This window comes from Cariama cristata, unplaced genomic scaffold (genome assembly GCF_000690535.1).
Source record: "Cariama cristata isolate BGI_N322 unplaced genomic scaffold, ASM69053v1 scaffold8346, whole genome shotgun sequence".
Classification (NCBI taxonomy): Eukaryota; Metazoa; Chordata; class Aves; order Cariamiformes; family Cariamidae; genus Cariama; species Cariama cristata.
The window spans coordinates 1-21,036 of record NW_009620325.1 but is presented as its reverse complement, the minus strand read 5'-3'; the positions used below and the strand labels follow the sequence as shown (position 1 = coordinate 21,036).

Below are 21,036 nucleotides of genomic sequence, written 5' to 3'. Positions count from 1 at the left end.
ACGCTTTAATTAGCTTTTTATGTAAAAGGAGGGAGGAAGAGTGGTGGAGGCCAATGCGCATGCCCCGAACCGAGTTTTCAGTCGGTGATAGCGTTACTCATTTTGCCAGCTTTGGGGAACGGCTCTCTGCGGGCTCCAGGGCAGGCACAGGGTTGATTTCCTTCTTTTTTTCCCCCCCTTCCCCTCTTTGTCAGGCCTGCAGAGTCCTCCTACCAGAAGTGTCCTCCAGTCAGGCTCCAGCTCCATGAGGAGGAGGCCCCACATGCTGCGTGTCAGCACACTCCAGACAAGTGTCTTGGTCTCTCCATGCCATAAGAACTTTTAGTCCCGTCATGATTGCTTCCTGCCTTGTCATGAAGGCAGGCTGATCTTCAGTTGAGTGAAAAATCTGCGGCATGGCTGCATTCCTTCCCTGGTTCAGATGTATGGAGTGCATGTGTCAAGCGTCTTGATTCTATGCTGCCTTTCTTGCTATGACTTCCTGGCCTTCCCCCAGATTTCATCCTGAATAGCACCATCTCGCTCACCTTCTCTGTCCATGCTACTCCCGCCTGCCTTCATTCTCCTGTTCAGTTTTCACCTCCTGTCCCATGGCATTCCTCCGTCTTTTTCTCTGCCAGCCCAACACCTCAGTCTTCACTGTCTTATGCCACAGCCCCCATATGTCTGCTCCAGCCCTGCAATTCTTGTATGTTCACTTTGGTGAAGTACCTCCTCATTAGTCTGTTTCAAAGGCCTTGAGGACCCACATGCCAGAGCAGCCTAAGCATCAAGCTGCAGTGAAAGGCAGGAGTGAACAGTAAGTGTTGAAAGGAGGAAGTGCCAACCTCATTCCTTGTGCCATCTCCCTCCCACGCCAATCATATTATATCGCCTCCACTTCCCCCCCTTTACATGCATGTCCACACTTCTGTCCCCTGTACTCTAGCCACCTGCTTCACTTCCATCTTTCTCTTGGCCACATGCAGTTTCATAAACACAGTGCCTACTGAGAGGGTAAGCTGGATCCAGTCGGTCTAAAAGTCCAGTGGGCATTTTCACTGGAAGCAAGCAATACCTGTGCATTGGATAAGCTGTAAGAGAAACTGGGAGTCATTTTGAGTGATGGAAGCCAATGGCTTCACTGCTTCTGAAAGCAGGGGAAAAATCAGTGCCCATGCAAGGACTTTGCAAGAAGCACACCACAGGTGACAAGAAACTGCAGAGAAATCTGCAGCTGTCATAAAACTCACAACCAAACTACGAAAGTGTTATCTCCAAGATAGTTCTGGAGGCAAAGTTGTGCCTATCTTCCCAGCATTTCACAGCAACAGTGCACAGGGTGGGGCAGTGGGTCATGTGTGTCCTACTACTTTATTTTAGTACCAGCATTTTTAAATGCAAATGGCAATTGTCTCACCCAGATGCAAAATACAGACCATTAGGTGCTCTTGTCTGATGCTACCTTTCAGTCCCTAGAAGAGCAAGCTAGCTTGCAAGCTGGTAATTCAGCTGGCTAGCAATGTCTTGTTTCTGTGTGAGGCTGCAGTTCCCTGTGTACGTAACTGCCTCACTCTGAGCACTATGACGCCGTGTTGGCCTGTTCTCAGTTTTATCCTGTTTCTGGCAGAGTGACCTCCCACAGGAGCTTCTCCCCATGGATCTGGTAGAATATAGACTGCAACCCAGGCATTTCGCTGGGACCCCAAAATTCAGTCTTTGTTCAAGGAAGACTTTGGGTTAATCATCTCATGTCCACGTTTCAGTTGCAAGATGGTTTAATAACCTTAATAACTTCTATTAAGTGTTATTCACACAGATATCCCTTGAGTGCACGTGGTCCAGCACATTCTGGTGAGCCCCTCAACACACGGCTTTTCTGAAACACCCCTGGTGTCTGTGGCAGCCAAGCAGAATTCTGTGGCCTCTTCTCCATCTTCGTAGGCTCAAATCCAAAATTAAAACTAATCCTGTTATTATATACTGTTTTCTTGCCTTAGGACCAGTATCTATACCCAATGAGACAGTATAAATAAAAGGCTTGGTACCTTTGGAATCACATTAGAATATGCCTGCCCGTGCAACACTGTGTAAAATGCACCTGGATTATAACCTTCAGTGGGAATTTTGCTGATTATCTTCTCTGCAAATATAACAAATACTGCAAATGTGAGACGCCCAGGCTCCCAGAGATGAGCATGTGGCAACTTCGGCTGAGTGTGGAAATACGTGCATAACAGAATTTGAAGGTCCTTTACAAGGTCATGGCCACCAGTAGAAAATATTATTATTACTGTCTTAGCATTAACTTGATAATTAGTAACCTATATTGTCCTTGTTTTGAACAATATTGTTTCTCAAATCCACATGCTGTTATTCCACAGGCAGAACAACAAAGAAAGATTTTAGTGAGGTTTATAAAGTTCCGGTGTGGATAGATCCTTCTGTCCCTAAGGGAAGAGCCTGCCACAATTGGGTTTCTTTTTCTTTCTCTCCTGTGCAGCACAATAATCCATAGGTGAGACTTCATATAGAGCCATGAGGAAAAAAATTTCAACATTAGTATTTTCCTGATGCTTAAATGCAAGCTGAGAACTGAAAATTTACTTACCCAAGGTCATTCAAGGTCAGAGCCAGGCAAGGGATTAGAGATCCAGATCTCATACTTAATTAGGCCATTGTATAAGCCACAGTGAGAAACAGAAAAGTTACGAGTTTTCCCAACATGAAATGATAATAAGATAAAATTTGTGTCTGGAATAAATAAAATCCTCTGAAATAGGGAAGAGATGCTTGTGTGGCCTCATGCAGTTCCTCTCCCTGACACTGTAAAAGGGTTCAGTGTCTGGGGCGTAGCAGGACAAGTTCGGATACTAAACTGAGTAGTGACATCCTAGAGCAGAGCTCCTGAGTGGTAAAACTGTTACGTTAGGTACCACTTAGTCCATTAATCTCCTTGAAATCTTTCACCGCATTGTGGGCTACTAAAAGCCCACTGAAATAGTGTTTTTACTTGTTGCATTGCTATCCCGACCAGGCTTCATCCATTTGAGCAAGGAATCTCTGGTCCACTTTGCTTGGACTTGTTGTTACCAAGGTTGTGCACCCCATTACATGCAATACTAGCTCCTTGTCGGTTTCAAGGTTCAGCTTCACTCTTGGAGGTAAGATGTGCTGTCACCGCAGTGGTATAAAACTTCCCTGAATCAGTTGCTTGGATCAGTTCCGTCATCATAAGATAAATATGGAACACTGATTGCATACATACTCAAATGTTGAATTTGTGCACTGGTACGCATCAGATCCTCTCACTACCCTTCCTTTTCTTACTCCTGCTTTTCTGCTCCGTCTTGTTCACTAGTCATTCAATGTGATACAGAGCTGCTTGCTGGCTGTGTTCAGCTTGGTCTGTAAAGAAAGTTTTTAAAGTCAGAGAAAAACAGTCTTGCTGCTTTCTAATTTATAAGGAAAGACCTGAAAGAATTTTGCATACTTACCTTCTTGTTTGTTTTGGCATCTGTGCCAAGGACACCTGTTCTGCCATAATAAAGGATCAGAAAACACAAAGGCTCTGGGACTCCTGTGGCTGGATGCTAGATAGGAAATGGTATTTTCACATAAATAGTTGTGAACTGAATCCTTCCATGTTCCCAGGCCTACTGATGGTGTCTTGCAATCCAGCTTGAAGCATCCGAAGCACTGAGGAACAGCACAAATGAACTTGGAGTCATCAGGATCATCAGATGGCTTTGCTTAGCGGGTATCATTTACAGCTTTTGCATTGGAGTACAAGCATCCCACTGGAAGAGAGAGGGGCTCAAATTTTTAGCAGAGACATCCCTCCTATGGGAACTGTATTTGGCCTTGTAGCTAAACTGAGCTAAGCACAACTAAGTATGCTATAAAATGCTCATCATCAATTTAAACTTTTATTAGAAGTCCTCCTTTTGAATGCTGGACACAACTAGGGTGTGCAATGCAAATGCTACACTGCTATGCCCACACTTTATTGGCAACCAGCAGCTGCAGAAGCTGTTCCATTTTTCAGACATGCAGTCCAGGTGTAGGTATCACATCCTCCATCTTTCTGAGCAGTGGCATCCCCATATTCACCTGGACATAATCTGAAACTACTGCCTTCTCCTGAGGCTATCTGTAACAGAGTTTGCACATTCCCAAAATCTTTCTGGAAGCCGGACAGGTGCCGTGAAGAGGTTTAGCTGATTGGTACTTGTACACAGTCAGACATACACATGCAGGCACTGCACAGAATTCTAACATACTGCTGCTCTTTTCCTTCTGTCAGCAAATATATCTGGACTTTGGCAAAACCAGGAACTGTCTTGTTGATCTCCTCACCTTTCCAGACCACTCCACTTCGAAGTCAGCATTCAGAGGTTATCCCAGACCTATCCTTCATTACTGAGATCTTTCGTCCTTCTCAGCAGTCAGTTTTTGATGTTGGTTAAGACACCAGATGTTGATATAAAGCTAAAAGTGCCCCAGCTAACTCTTCCTCTCCTACTTTTCTGGCCAAACTTTTATGAAGAATTTGAGCCAAAACAAACATTGAAAGTTCATCAAATCATTCTGTCGTCTTACAAAAATATTGCAAACTGACCACATACCCTTGTAATGGCATGGTTCCAGTAGGCACGCTGTTCTTGCAGGACCTAAAGTAACAGTGTACTAGGAAATAGAAACAGCTTTTAAAAATTCTCCAAATTCCAGCTCTGTTCTCTATCAGAAGAGAACAAAGGAAAAAGAATTATCCTTTCTTTAAATTATTGTTACTGTTCCTTTGAGGTTACCGCTGAACCAACTGATATTCCTCTACTTGATAACCACAAATGTTGTTTTTACTCCATTCCGTGTGAATGAATCAGAAACACAGTGTCCCAAGCACTGTTCCAGCAAGAAGGAGATATCAGGGATGTATCCTGTTTACTTACAAAGCCCTGTTTCTGTGAGCAAGAGGAAGCAAATAAAACAATATCTGCTCATGACCATAAACACGCTTTCGTCTGCTGCTCAGATGTATTTTATGCACATGTTTCTCAGGGCCATGCTACAATACTGGTTGAGGCTATGAGATAGGTTTTTATTACCCTCTATTTTTTTCTGCGCTTTTCTTCCCTGCGATCCCCACCCTCTTTCAAAACAATACCCGCACTTAGGCAGGTTCCCTATGAATTCAAATCACTGAATGACCCTATTTGAGCTTTTTGAGTGCTGCTCTGTACCTGCTCTTACAGAGGATGCTGCCATCTGATACAGCAGACAAGCTGCTCTTTGCAAAGCATAGTGCTTAATCTTTGGATCTATATGCCTCTATTTCGGCAGAATTTAAGCCGACTGCTACCTTATGCCTAGACCTCTTGACTCACCTGCTGGGATCATGTGAGGGGTGGGATGCTATGATGAGGTGGTACAATGGAGTCACATACCTCAGTCTCCACAACTGGCCCAAGACCTGGGAAGGGGAGCCTCAGGGGGCCTTCATGGCTAGGTAGTTTTCCATGAGGACCCTTGTGAGCAATAAGGGCCCTCTAGAAGTCACTGCAAGAACTTATCAACTCCAGCACTACCCAGGCTAAGTGCAGCACAGCAAAGCATGGGAAAGCATTGCCCTGCAGTGCTTGTATCTGCCATGCAGGCACGGAGCTGAGGAACAGAAAGCAGGTGAAACTCCTACGGTGACAAAGAGACTGCTATCATTTGTTGGAGTGAGGGGGCAGCTCTGTGTACACTGGGCATTTTCAAACATATGAGGACATGTGGTTTCTGCTGTCAAAAGGCTGTGCTATAAAGTGACAGCTGAAAGCTGGCAGCATGGGATATAATGCCCAGGGGATGAGGGTCGTGTCCTGGCCACGGCTGCTAAGTAGCAATCCTGCAGTAGAATGGGTTATATGTCATCTTTCCCTTCCTCTCCTGTCTCTATAAATTTTGGCCTGCATACCTCAGACAAGCACAGAGCCGCCAATATATTAGCAATTAAAAAAAAGAAGTTAGAAAGTCAATACAAACTAACCTAAACTAAGGTACTGCTCTTACTGCAAATGTTCAGAACTGCTGGGTGTGCTAGGTGGCTCTCTCTGGTTCCGCAGACGGTGCCTCTCCTGAAATAATTTGCTGTAATATTTTTAGCTGTTGTTAGTGATGCATGAGTAGTGATTTTGAATTGCCCTGGACCCAGTCATCCCTCATCTTCCTTTTCCTTCCACAATGACACAAGAGAAAATTTCAGCTCTGAGAGGGACCTAGCTGTGCCTGGTACACTGCTAATGACAAGCAGAACTCATCCAGCTTTTGGGTTTTTGTCCAGATACCCCCTTCTAACAAAAAATTAGATCTCACTTGAAATCTCTCTCATACATTTTCCCTCTGAGTGTCAGAAGCCAAGCAGTTTTCTATTCTCAATTTACAAGTTTTTAATTTTCCAGTTAAAGAATGATCAATGTTGACTTTTGAAAATGTGGTTTTAAAAACAGATGTTTCTTGCTTTCATTTGCCAATTTGAAACACTGAACACTCTCTCCTTTTATTGTAGCCTTCAGCTGAGCTGGGGCTCTTTGCAGGCTAGACCTCTGAAACAACTTAGCAAGATGATTGCCACTACCACTCAACTGGTAGCAGAGTGCTGGCACAGTGCTGCAAAGGATTATATGCTTGGGAGCCCTCAACACTGGCCGTGCTCTGGGCTGTGGGTACCTGCAAATGGTCATTTTGGCTCATCATGTGGCAGAGAAACTGTCAGTGCAAGAAGCAGCCAGCAGAGCCAGTGTGCACTGTATGCTATGCTGTACAGAGAGAACGTGTTCTCACTGTCCTCTAGTAAAACTAGGAATAAAACTCACATTCATGGTGTGGCTGGAAGCTAAAGCAGAGACAGATGTGCATAAGCACTTTGGCTCTGAAAAGGGAAGAAGGTTATCTACTTGCCAACTTCTTATCCTGGTGACAGGCTTTGGCAGAAGGGGAAGGACGGGGATGTGCATCAACAGCACAAACACAGCTCCCTTTTCCTTTTCTTTTCCTCCTTCCAAAGCTTCTTGGTAGCAGCACAAGCATTTATTCAGCTGTTCTTGGGTCTGTCTGTTAGAGAGATGACTTGGACAACAGGCGGGACACATCAGGAAACCACTGAAGTAATTAACCAAATACACCTATACAAAGCAACCCAAACTCAAAAGAATGAGAAGCCCAAGCACAGCAAGACCTCTTCTGCCATGGCAAGGTCACTGATTATGAGCAGTACTGATATGGCAGCATTACACCTGTCACCCAGCCATTTCGGATAAGGGCAGAGGTACCAGAGCTAGCATTATACCTACAGGAAGGTGTAATGGTAGCATGTCATGGCAGATCAGTGCATATACGCATAGGAAGCAGCTGCACCTGAGTAGCCCTAGGCGCTCAGGCTGGCTTGGCTGAAGTCACACATGGCATCTCTTCATTCAGTTAAAGTCCCTGCCCTGTAGTGACAACCCACAAGACTCAGTTTTGACAAACCAGTGGATAAGGAAGAGAGGTCTGTCTTTGCCCTTCTTCACCAAAGTCCTCGGTCCTGCTTCCCAATGAGCGATGCAACCACTTTTGGACCTGCAATAGCACACTCAATTTCCTCAGTTAAGCCCAAGTCCTCCTCTGACTTCCGAGAAGCTGGAGAAGGTCCTCTTACCCTTCAACCCATATTCACAGAAACAGCCAGCAATGGCCAGCTCTTCATTACAGACAGATCAGAGAAACTTACCATAAGAAAGCTGGCTTTAGGGGACCAAAGCTTCCCAGCTTGTGAAGGTGCATGAGTGTAGCACCGTGAATGGTGGCAGGTCTCTGAAAGGTGTAAACTGGCCACAAAACCCACGCTCTGAGCAGAGGGGTTTAGTCACACAGTTGTTTTAGAACATCAAGACTCAACAGAGTCCAGGTCTGGTACAAGGTGTCCAGTGCCAGTGGAGACATCATTTCAGTTAATGAAAAATTGCTCTCCAATTAACACCAACAATTTTTAGTGAAGATGACCATTTAGCCCCTCTCAGAATACTTGTGCTTGAGCCCTCGGTGATGCTATGTATTGACTTACCAAGCAGCTGCTCTTCCATGTTTAATTAGCAGGTGTGAAATTAGTGGTGTCGCATGGAGAAAGAGTCCTAGTTACACCTCTGCTTGCCCGCACATAGCTGACACCAGTGAACTCGGGGTGAATTTCACACTGCCATCTAGCAATTAACATCCACTTTCCCTGCTGCCTAGCAGCGGAAAAATAATACATCAAAGATTTTAATTTGCCAAGGCTGAAATCTTAGGTAGGCTTATATACCATGGCTTCTTGAGGAACAGTGATGGGTGACACACATAGGATCATAGAGTCCTAGCCCCAAACAGCTTACATAGAACAGCTGATGTAGACATTGAGACATCCTGAGGTGGGGTTCCTAGCTAAATTTGGTGAAGTTTCTGTTAGCTTCTTATGCCAAGTACTTGCGGAAACCTAAATAAGTGCATGGACCCTTGATTTTCGCAGTCTTGTCCTGAATGTTCACATGCAGTCACTTGTGTGCCTCTTTAAATACTATAATGTTTTTGGTTTTTCTTCTTTTTTTTCCTTTTCTGCAAATTCAGGACCCACTCTAGCAGCAGAAGGTAAGGTATTCTTTTCAGAGCAGGCACAGGGAGGCCTAGAACTTGTAAACACGTTCCTCTCTCAGCAATATCAACAGCATCACTTCTGATCCTGAAATAGGCTCGTAATTTTCTAAAAGTCTTGTGTCTGAAGGGTGTATGTTCTTAAGCCAAGTGATGCATTAAGATAAAGGATGCTAAGAGCAGAGAAGGGCTGGATAGAGTAAATGACCGTGTCACACTTACACTGTGACTTCTGCTAGGTACAGATCATCCCTGTTTGAACACTTCAGCATCAGATAACATATTGTGGAGAAAAACAAATGACTGTCTACTTTAAAGACTTCTATTCTCTGCTTCAGATTTCATCCACAGTTCACCTGTATTGAGTAGGCAGTCATACAGAGTGTACTCATGTAAATGTACATAGAGTACTTCAAAACAGCAATGTTATTCATGACCAGAATGATACAGATCAGTCCAGACTGCCAGGGATTCTGTAAAGGACCTGCTGTAGGGCAAAAATAATGTAGTTTTCACATTCAAATGTAATTTTTTTACCCTTTGCTGTTAGAGTATTTTGTACCAAAAGCCTGACAGTACAGCCTTAAAGGGAGAGAAAATGTTTTCAACTTGAGATATTTAATAGACATGGTTATTTACAAGAAAAACTAAATATTAAAGGATATTTGACACCTGTGTAAAATGCCATACTGCCACACTAACAGGCTTGCCAAAACTCAGCCAAACATCATCTTACTCAAGTTTTCCAAATCAATCTGCCTTAAGCAGAAGATACAGTAGGGAAACGTGCCACCAACCCAGAGGCCACAGAAGTAATCACCAACTAAAACCAGACTTGGAATAGAAAGTGCAAAGCACACACCTTACCCCACAATGTCAGTAACGCGTCGAAGGCACTGATGTTCAGAAAAGGGCATGAGCTAGGCTCATTTATCATATTATTGCATCCACCATGCCATATCTGGGACAACATCTGAGACATGTGGCTCAAGGTGTTAATAAAGATATTCTCTCTCCATTTGCACGCACAGGGCAAGGAAACCATAGCTGCAGTGTCTCCCCTGGCTATTTTGAACTTGCGCATAGGCAAGTCCACCAGCATTTGCAAAGCCTTTCTGTGAGCCTGTAAGGGATGACTCCACAACAACACTTAATGTTGTTCCCTTACCCCTTTGTTCTAAAAGCCAGAGGAGTTTTAAGTCATTTTGTCATCTTGCAGGGGCGCATCTCTCCATAAGACCCTTGTCACCGCTGCACTGCATGAATTGCCTGCTAGCAGTTGGACAGAAGTGTTTCGCATGGTGGGGGTGATTAGAAACCTCATTGCTTCCATGCTGGAGGATACTGCTCCCAGAGACGTGCAGCTGAACAGCACGCTCCTAATCTGCCTCAGCACAGCCAGACAGCAATGGATAGAAGCATTGTGTGCTAGCTGAGGTGGTTTTGTACTAAATAGATTAGGAAGGACTTGTGTTCTGTTTTGTCAGCCGAGTTGAAGAGACAGTAAGTTGGAAGTCAGTAACAGCTTAGACAGACAGACACAGCTAGACCAAGGCAAGAACATTAGCCTCTGATGAAAGCAGGCATAGGAAATTACTTCACATGCTTTAGTAATTCTCCATACTCCACAGAACATTCCAATTACACTGATTTACAAGTGCCAGTTTTACCAATACAGTTTTCCATTTAGGCACAGATCTTCAGTAATAAAATTGTACACAAGAGTCACATCACTACACACAATCAGTAACGACAGTAAGTTTTCTTGTACAGATGAACCCTTAGGACAAATCAATTTGCTGTTTCCCTGATCATAGGTAGTCCAATGCCTGCAGGTTAAAGTCATCTAACACTTCCTACTGTAAGATCCTTCTCTCTTTAGCTCATATATTTTGTCAAGCTCCCACTTCCATGAGAAAGGTTGTCTCAGATACATTTTTAAAATTAAAGGCTTGGTAGCTGCAGTTGCAACCTGGATGGGCAGCCTGTTGTTTTCTCAGCTCTGACAGCTCAGTATTTCTGAGTATGGCTGACTACCACAGAACTGAGGTGCCTTTTGAAGAGAATTGTAGAGCTTCCTTGCAATCTGAATGACAGTAAACATAAACATTTGAAAGGAAAAATGAACATTTCTGTTAAAACATAATGCCTTTTTTTTTTTTTTTTTTAAATTTGACTCTATTCTCCAGCAGTTTTTTCTTAAGATTTGCATTATTTGTTTGGTCACACATTTGTTTTACATGAGACGGGATATTTTTCTGTTGGAGTACATACCTGGTTATTCCTTCATTGGTAAACTTAGGTCAGAAGTGGCACTATCTTTGCAAGTATCACTATGCCTGTATAACCAGTATAAAACCCTATTAACCCTGTTAGTAGATGACTCATTACTTCTAGACATAATTTTCAAGAATGACGCCATAAGCTTACCACACCGTAAGAAAATACTCTAAGAGCCTTGTCAGAGGATCCCACCGTTCTTGACTCAGAAGCACAACGGGGCTAAATCTAAGATGCTTCCTCAGACCACAAATGACTAAGAAGACACATTCCAAAATACACTGTCCCAGCAGACACTGTTCATCATCTCACCGTGGGATGAGTTATTTTTTCTTTAATTCATGCCAGTGTTTATAAAGAATATTCTGCCTCAGTCCAAGTGTCCTCTCAATTTTGTTTGTGAAAGATATGGGAACTAAGTAATACCATATGCAGATGCAAAATTCTGTTCCCTCTTCACTGATGTTTATTTTAAGGATTGCATCTATCTGTTGTACATCGCTGAGCTTTCTTGACTGGTAGTGGCAAATATATTACTTTGTCCTGAAGACCTTGAAGATCCTGTCCGATCAGTACGCCACATTTAGCGTAGTTTCAACTAGGAACAATTCATGGGGGTAGAAACATACACTTTTTGTTCTATGCTGGAGTTTCAACTGTGGCAAAAAGAAAAAAAGAGAAAAAAAAGGGAAAAAAAGTGCGCAAGTAACCAATCTCCAAAAGTTTGAAGTTCATGTCCATTCCAAATGATCATGGGTCACAATAAAAGTGTTTTCTCTACTACTGGGAAAGCGGGAAAAGCATTAAAAAAATTACATAGCTTTCATATATTAATTCCACTCCCCATGAGCTGTTTTAAAGAATGCATTGAATTAACATATTTCAAGCGTTTAAAATAATCTCCACTATAGTTTAATTACAGCAGCAGCTTTTAATGTTTGGTATTAGAAAGACTATTCATATTACAGAATAAATACTAGTATTTATTTGTTCCCTTTATGGTCATCTCCAAGAAAATAATTCATACCAGACAAGCACTCTATGCTAAGAATACAGCTTACAATAGCTGTTTACTGAAAACAGGGCAGGTGCAGCAGTTTTCTTGTATGGTATACACATCCTTTGCAGTTCAGTACTGCAGGTGCCTTCTGTCTTCCACAAAGGGGAGAAAAAATACTTCTTGGCTGAATATACGCATCGAAAAAGATAAAAAAAAGCCCCTAGGAGCAACAAGCTTAAGACATTTAACCCGAATAGGTCCCCAATAAAACCATTCCTTCCCTTCCAGTTCAGTGAAGATATGTAACATAACCAGTTAGTTATAATCTCTTCTGACCTATGAGTTCAGTTTGGTCTGGTTACGAAGTGTGAAGAAAAAAACCCAAAATTACAGATTTTCTTCTGTCTGAACAGAATTCCAAGAAAAAAACTAAGCAGATCTTCTAGGGTCCTCGAGGCATTTTTCCTGAGTGTGCAGGCAAGAATTCAAGGCTCCGCTGAATACATCAAGTGTACTGAAATTTTCTGGGATGAGAACATTCCAGTGCAAAATCAGTGCAATAGAATCCAATATCCATAAAAGGGGCTATTTTATTTTTACCTCTATTAGCATCTGAGAAGAACAGACTATGCACATCTAAAGACCAAAAGAAACACAGTAAAAAAATTCGGGCAAATCCTTTAAGTTATCCATTTTTATTACAAAATGACACTTGGCATTAGTTGCATACAATAGCATGTGCTGTCAGTGTTGCACACCTGCTCCCTCGTACAGCAAAAACTGCAGCGCCTGCTTGCACTAACCAGAAGTAGGTTACTTTATATCCACCATAGTGAAGTTACCTGCAGTCATTACTGAAGCATCTGATGCGACTGTGTTAGGAACCATGAGTGGGTAAGCCAGGGCATGAGAAATTAAGTTTAGTGCCTTATAAACAGTAGGTATAGCTTTATGTATTTATTACTAGGAAATAGTTAACTGTTTATTTGGGTCATTTCAATAGGTAAGCCTTAAGACATTTCTTGACTGCACCTAGAGCTATCACCGGTAGCAGCAGCGACTGACTCTGCACTCTTCTTTCATTGTAATACCTCTTCACCAGAGGAATACCACACTGGATATTAAACTACTTGATGACCCTACTTAGTACTGCTTTAGAACAGCTTGAGAGATTAACACTGTCTTCTTCCACGTTCAGTTACTGCTGCTTGTCTGTTACCATGCTCTGTTCAGTGCCTGAGCTGTGCTTGTTCTTAAGGGATGTTCCAATATATCTCCAGTATTCCTTTCGGATGGTGTCTTTTTCTTTAGCCAGAATTTCACACAACTACAAGAAAAAAAAAGAGAGATTGGAGTGTTATACCAAAAGCTTATGGAATCTGTAATTATCCAAAATGCATATGATATGGTTCAGCCAGTATTAGAAACACCTTTCTTAGCAGCAACATTTGTTTTATTCACCAGATTTGCAGCTGTCCAATGACCTCAAACTGATGTCAATTCCAACTGGTAGTCAACCAGTCTGACACTGCGCAGAAATCTCTCCAGTCCTATTTCAGTTGCAACTGCTCCCCCATGACTCCTTTCTGTGCCTACCACTTGTCATCACGCCCAGCCTATTCAACCTGTAGTATACTACAGTATACTTGTGACTTCCTGACAAGTCTTTTAACGATTCAGTAGGCTGTAAATTACTTCATTGAAAACAGTCACTTGTCATCACGCCCAGCCTATTCAACCTGTAGTATACTACAGTATACTTGTGACTTCCTGACAAGCTTGAATGTCTTTTAACGATTCAGTAGGCTGTAAATGACTTCACCGAAAACAGTGGGGGAACATCCTGCTCTTGAATCTTCAGTACTCCTGATGGACTGACAGGAGATATTTTGTTCATGGTTTTTCTCTTAGCAGACTGTCCCAAAAGGATTCTCCATGCAAGTCAGTAACCATCTCTCACAGCATGTTAGAGCTAGCACTATACAGATACTTCTATGTGTTCTGATTTTTGTTTTATTTTGATCTGGGTGAGCAGTGAGGCACAGCAGAAGTCAACCCTACTCACAGAACACGCTGTGTAAAATTTATATGGTATAAACACTGACTACAAATGTTTTAGTCAATTCCTTTTTATTACGCAGATGACATTGCCTTACTCAGTGAACCAGAGTTGAGAAATAAGCGCTTCAATGCCTAAATAGATGAAGAAGTCAAACTCAGTGAAATAGTATAAAGGGACATGAATCTGGGAGGTACACCTGCACTTATATACACTCTGGTCTTGGAACACAAAGGGAAAATGTTGAGAAAGAAGGATGGTGGAACACAGAGACTCCAGGCAAGAACTGCAGCTCTAATTACACCGAGTTCCAGGCTGTCCCACAGTGAATGAAAAGTGTTCTTGTAAAAACTACACTCAAACCACAGCAAGGAGTTCCCCTAATATGAAGCACACTGAGATAGACAATACTGGTAGAAGTCATTTATTCTCTGTAGCAAATGGTGCCTGACATTACTTACTGATGTCCTCAGTGCCTGCTGGCCTTTGAGTTAATTATGCCAGGTTTCTTAGAAACAGCTAAGAAGTGCAAAAGAAGCTTGAGATTCTGTTTAGATACAGATACTCTGAGAACAAGATTCACTAACCTACGGAAAAGAAAGTGCATTCATGCTACAAAGTTAGCATTGGGAACTCTTCGATTGTTCAAATATCTCCCTTCTTCTGCAAGCAATATTAGAAACCTTCCTTCACTACTATGTGAAGAAAACTTACAGTGATTATTTATAGATAAATTCATGAGATCCTTGTGATTATCTGGCTTTCATGTTCAACTCTTCACAGAGTTCCTGTGATTAACAAGTAACCCGTTCTATTTACAAAAATCAATCCCATTTTGTCAGCATATAAATCAAAAAAGCAATAGATGGCATCCCTGAGAAGCAAACCTAAGCTCTCAAAACATACCTCCAATGCTTTGTTTAGTGTTTCTTCCTTGTTATCGCACTGGTTTTCAAGCATATCTTCATATATGTCCACAAGAAAGGCAATCAGATAGGGCGAACTGTGGCTGGGCAGTAAATTCAACAGTTGCTCTAACAGATCTGGATACGTAGAAAGACCACGATCCTGCAGAATCCTAGAACAGAGGTTAATAGGCTTGAAACATAATGCTAGGAAATATGGTGTGAAGAATTACATTTTTGTTATGACTCCTTTATGTGGAGATCAGTTGTGAAATATGGGTGCAAATACAAGTAAGGCAGAAAGTAAGCAGCATGCAGCAGTAATACAGCTTAATATAAAGCTAGTACAGTTATGCTCAACTGAACAGAAATTAGACTGAAAGCATGCTCATTACTTCCTACTATATGCTCTTGAATCCAATAACATTATAGGTCAAGTTTTTAAAAGCATGAGAAGTACTTGCAATTCTCCCACAAGAACTACAGGGCCAGAAACTTAGTGGAAAGTTACAGAGAAATTAGGTTAATATATTAAGCCCTTGTGGAGGTTTCTGTCTGCCTGCTTAAGCACACAACACTAGAATGAACAGCAACAAGCTCTTTCCAGTTAAGAACTGGGCATAAGATAACCTTCTACAGATACTCTCTTTGCCCCACAGAGAAGGACGCCTCACCCTTTTAAATAGTTCCAAGCGCTCTCGTTGTGTGGCACTGCTGTGATCATCTCAAGAGTGTATCTGTGAGAAAAAGATAACAGGTCATGAATGCAACTACTGAAAATGCAATTAGAAATTACCTGAACGTGCTCAGACACTCCCAAGTACATCCCTTTAGCCTACATTTCAGTCTTTTTGCAGATCATCTCAGCTGGGTCATAGATCAAAAATGTCTTGCAATATAAATCACCACAAGTCTCAGGGAGGCAGACATTGTGAGAACTGTTTTAAATTCTGAAATGTTCCGTATGCTGCATTTTATACAATAATGAAACAGTTCTGACAATTATGAGCAATAACACTAAGAAACAACATGATAGACTCTCCCGATATGCTAAAGGAATAACTTGTGTCTTGATGCTCAGAAATGGCAGGGGGCTGAAAAGGGCCGGAGTAACTGAAGCCCAGGGTGAGCTATGTTCACATGACTGCAAGCGGTATGTTCTGTACCTATTTGCAGAGTATTTTTCATGAGCCTACACTTGCGCAAACCCAAAGAAAGACAGAGCTTGAGCTTCCAGCTCATACAGCCTTCTGCAGCAGTTCTTTTAAAGTAGCAGTCAGGCAACTCCTCTAAAAGCAAAGCAACAAGAGGCACCTGCCATACAGTCACAAAGCCATATTTCATCTTCACAAAACAGACTTTACCTTCTGCCCTTCCCCAGCCTAAGGAGGCACTCAGCTGATTTTTAGAGACAGCTGACACTGCTAAAAAGTTCTATAAGCAGTACTGAAAAACAAAACCAACCCACAACTCTAAACCTTTTTTAACCTTCTGCAGTCACTATGACAAAGACTCAGTTTGTCAAGCAACAAACAGCCCAACTACAGTTCTATAATGAGATCTGAGAAGTCTTCACCTTAGACAGTCTGATTCTTAAGACAGTATCCAAGTATCTCGAATATAGCACCATGTATAAACAGATCAAGGGAGGATGTCAGATCTAATCTCTGGAGAGAAAAAGCTGGAAACATCCAAGCCTAAGTGGTTCAAAATTATTAATCTGCAGGAAAGTTATAAACTGGAAGAGAAGTACAACTTACAGCAGTTTGCAAAGACAGTCATGAAAGGTGGTGGGGCTGGGATCCTCTATGAACAATGTACCAATGGACCTACTCAGAGACTCAGTCTTTCTTCTGAATAACTGAAAAAAATTGCAATACCTTCTTTTCATTGCTTCTTCACTTTAGACAAACATCTGCTCATAACCATGACCCCTGATCAACAGTCTGAGATGTGAAAACCATACAAGGAAGCTTCCCTTACCACCGTCAGTAGTAAACAGGCTAGAAGCCCAGTTTGTCTTCAGTTACAAAGACCACTTCGAAACAGTTTTCAAAGCTCATTTTCCTCAAAACTAGCCAACTCACACAGGTAGTTGTCTTTGTGTTGACCACATACCCCTGAAAGCTCCTTTCTTTTTTTTTCCAGCTGCATCGAATTCTTCACAAAAGGCAATTCCTCTTCCTACAATCTACGTCCACGTTATCTTTAAATCACTGTGGCTACTGTACTATTAAAACAGCAGTTTAGTACAACATTGAGAGTGACTCTCCTTCCAAGCTTTATAGGGGTAGGATGCAAGATACTAACGAACAGCACAACTTCCGTGGTTCCAGTGCCACAGCTTTTCTGCAGGTTGTTCCGCTATAGTTAGTTTACTATAAAAAGCCAAAAGTTTTGTTTGCACAATAAACAGCAGGGCAGGAAGACAAATTCATGAGAATAGCTTGTCCAGGGTAAGCATAGCTTGCTTCAGTACTACAAAGTAAGTCAGTGGTACTGAACACATCTCTATACGCACTGTATGTGCACTAACACTTGATCTGCTATCCATGAGTGAGCCAAAAACTGCATTAAAAACAGGAAAGACAAGCCCAGAGGAACTGTCAAAGTATTCCTTTGCTTTCGTGTAATGGAGAATGCTTAATATGAGCATGAACAGCATTACTAACTGGACTTCTCTGTCTAGGACTGCTGGATCATCGTAGCCGGTGGTGTTGAAAATTACAAAGTGTCGCTGGTTCCAAACAGAGTTGTTTCTCACATCTTCCCTCAAAAGCTGGTCTACGTATTCCAGTTCATTGTCCCATAATTTGAACTCCTATGGAAAGGGAAGGAAGAGATAGTATCACAATCAAAAGTTTTTATTTTTTAAAATATATTCTCCTTTATCCTAAGTTCTGTGAACATTACAGAGACTTTTTTAAAGAAATCAACACAAAGTTCAAAGAAAAATAAGGAAGGGTGAACTAGGAACACGTTACACTATTCAGTTGCACACAATGGTATTAGCTCATCATTAAATTCACACACATAACAATAAGCAGCCAATAACAGATCTTTTTGAACTTGTTTCCTAAAAGGCAAGTTTATAGCTAACCTCTACCACACATTAAAATGCAATTGTTTTTCCCCTTTCAACCTTAAGAAACAAAGTGCCAAATGCAATTCAGATTGTACTTAAGAAGCAAAACTCTACAACCGGAGGAGTTTATTTAGTGAATCAAAAGTTCTGTGGATACAATACCTGAATTACCCATTGTCTGTGTTGCCAAGCATGGTAATTTTTGGCATCTTGGTTAAGAATACCAGCTATGAACTCAAGCTCTTGGGATGGATCCTGCAGCCACTCCACCAACACCCGTCTGTGATGCCTAATGACAAGAGGAGCAAACTACTTTTAGCATAGTCTAAGAATTTTTTGTGAACGTGTGGCCTCTATTAAATATAGCAACCGTATTACTTAGAAAAAAAACACTAATTAAATACTTCAAATTAAATATACCAAAACATTTCACTTGGCTCTGAGAACTATATTATGCATACTTATACTATAACAAATTCTAACTACGCATACACATTGGCCAATCACCTCCTTTTAGACAAGTTATGTTTACTTGAAGTAACGTGTTTCCACTTTTAACACTCATGGCCAAAGTCTTCAGGAGAATAAAATTTTCTAGTAAGACATAATTTTTCTAGCGATAACAACAATGCTGTTTTGCCTATTCCCATTCACTTGGAAAAAACTCACCGACAGGTAAACAAATTCCAAGAGCCAATAAAAGAAAAAAAATACTCATTTCTATTTGTCTTTCTGTTTGCCTTTTCCTAAGTAATTTTTTTTTGATCTGTCAGACTTATTTTGACAGCTTAAAAATTGAAATTAAAAGAAAATAAGACCTTTTTAGCACATCATAATCATATGTTTAGAACAAACTGCTAAAGAGGACTTGGGCAGTAATACTGATACAATTCCATTTGACTCCTCCTCCACTGCCACTGCAGTAGATGCAGGAAGCAACTCTTAACAACTTTTAGGATCAACGATCACAACTTGCTCTAGACAATTTACAAAACAAAAATTATCTGCAAAAACATGAAGAACTGAAAAGAAAACATGATTTTACCAGACTTGGTAGTTCTTTGGCTGATCTTCAATGATAGCTGTAATATACTTAAGTTCCTCATAGAGATCCTTTCCCAAAGACTGCAGGAGGACTCTCCGGAAATGCCTGTATAGAAGTCAAGCATTTGAACACTGCAACAAGGCTTTCCTAAAATTCACAGAGGAGAACATAGAAGAACCTTTTTTCATAGTTCTTCTAATAGATACTGACTTAAAAAGAGTGCAAAAAACTAAACCACATATCCAGTTCTGTTAAAGGCCACTCAATTATCAAACAGTGGAGAACTGGAATAAACTGGTTACAACAATATGTAATCTAAGATAGCAGCAATCCTGTGATTAATTAGTCTCTGTCTACCATCACAGAAACTATGACTTATGTGCTTAAAATAATGTAAACTTCCTGATTTTATGGAAGTTAGTGTAATAAGACATACAAGATGTACTTGTTCGCATTCATGAGTTAAAAGGCCCTACTCTGAATATCAGAAATTCACTGTTTATTCATTACCTAATTGAACATCAACTTGACAGATCTTCTAAAATGCACTGCTTAGTAAGTATACAATTATTTAGTGGGTAACAGCTATCATACTTTTATGCCTCTTCTTGAAGCCAACTGAGGACATCTTCAGCATTTTGCCAAGGCCACATTATCAGGTAAGTGATCTAATTTTAAACAAAAATGTCTTTTTGTGGCTAATCCTGACCTTGACTGATAATATCAATGACTGATAATATCCTCAAAGCCAAACGAATGAAAACCACAAAATCAAAATGAGACATGGAAAATCCTGAACAAAGGCTTTCTTCAGCAGGTTACTGGAAATCTACACTACTCCTCTGTGTAAACTGAACTAGTCATGCCCTGATTAGACTAACAAAATTCTTAAAGACACAAGAGGTCAGCACTCAAATGACGCTAGAAATGATCCCAAGATTATAACTTACCATACTGTGTAGTTTGCAGCATTTAACTCAATGGCATCAGCTGTTAGCCTGAAAGCTCTTTCGCTTCTCTCATCCCGCTGTAGAACAGCCCGGAAGTAATCATAGACATCTCGAACTAAATAGATAACAGCATCTTATTCAAGGCAATGGCCTGATTAGCGGTAAGGTTAATAATCCTTTGAAGTTACTTCCTATTTTGTGTACTTTAAATATACCTCTTTAAAACGATAGCTACATATTGCTCTGGCTGTCCTGTTGATTGAAACCTCTAAACGATATTAGCATACCAAAAAGCTGTAAAAATATCTTAAAAATACACCATCTGAATAATATCCAAAACAATCAGAAAAGTGTCTTGCTGCTTACTCACACTCTCCCCAGATGCAGTAGCTTCAAATATCTCTTCCACCTGTAGGCTAGAAATGCCTTATTATGTGAACTAGACTCTCTGCCGTATTACCTCTTAAGTCATATGATTTTAAAACAAAACCTTGGCTATTAACCTCTTAGGTGAAGATTCAACTTCAAAGATGCTTGGTGAAAACATCACACACAACTGCCATTGCACAATAAAAATTAATTTCTTCACAGTACTATTCTGGAAAATATGTTAACGAAAACGTGACGTCTTGCTTTACAGCACTTTACAACACTAAAGACAGACAGAAATTTAACCACCTTAAGTTTTCAGAGCAGAACGTATTTAAGACTTACATTTTTCACTGTAGATGATCTGAACAACAGGATTTGGCCCATCATTTTGAGGGATAGGTCCAATATCTGCCCATTCCTTCCTGTCCCTGTAAATACATGTTTTTGTCTTTTCAATGCTTCTAAAAACCACAAAATGCTACTCAAACCACTACATGCACAAATCTGTGTCCAGCAACACATCCTTGTTCCCGACGATCACTACTACTGTCACTACATTATTGCCTATAAGGCAGACTAGCATACAGACAAGTAAAGGACGCACTGACACACGCTGTGGCCTTGGGACGGGAGCGGCGGGAGGCCGCGACGCAGACACCCCAGCGCCCAGGCCCTGGCGACCCCCGCCGTCCCGCCCGGCCTCTCCTCC

At 41.3% G+C, this 21,036-nt stretch overlaps 1 protein-coding gene across 1 annotated transcript; it reads right to left on the bottom strand.

The window, feature by feature from the left end:
• Window positions 1-12,900: 12,900 nt before the first annotated feature.
• On the bottom strand, window positions 12,901-20,775 carry FNTA (farnesyltransferase, CAAX box, alpha; the record flags this gene model as incomplete). Its single annotated transcript, XM_009701576.1, has 8 exons — window positions 12,901-13,238; window positions 14,877-15,048; window positions 15,550-15,612; window positions 17,548-17,696; window positions 18,123-18,249; window positions 19,006-19,110; window positions 19,956-20,070; window positions 20,670-20,775. Coding segments are annotated over 8 exons (966 nt in total), but the record flags the coding sequence as incomplete, so codon positions are not given.
• Window positions 20,776-21,036: the final 261 nt, after the last annotated feature.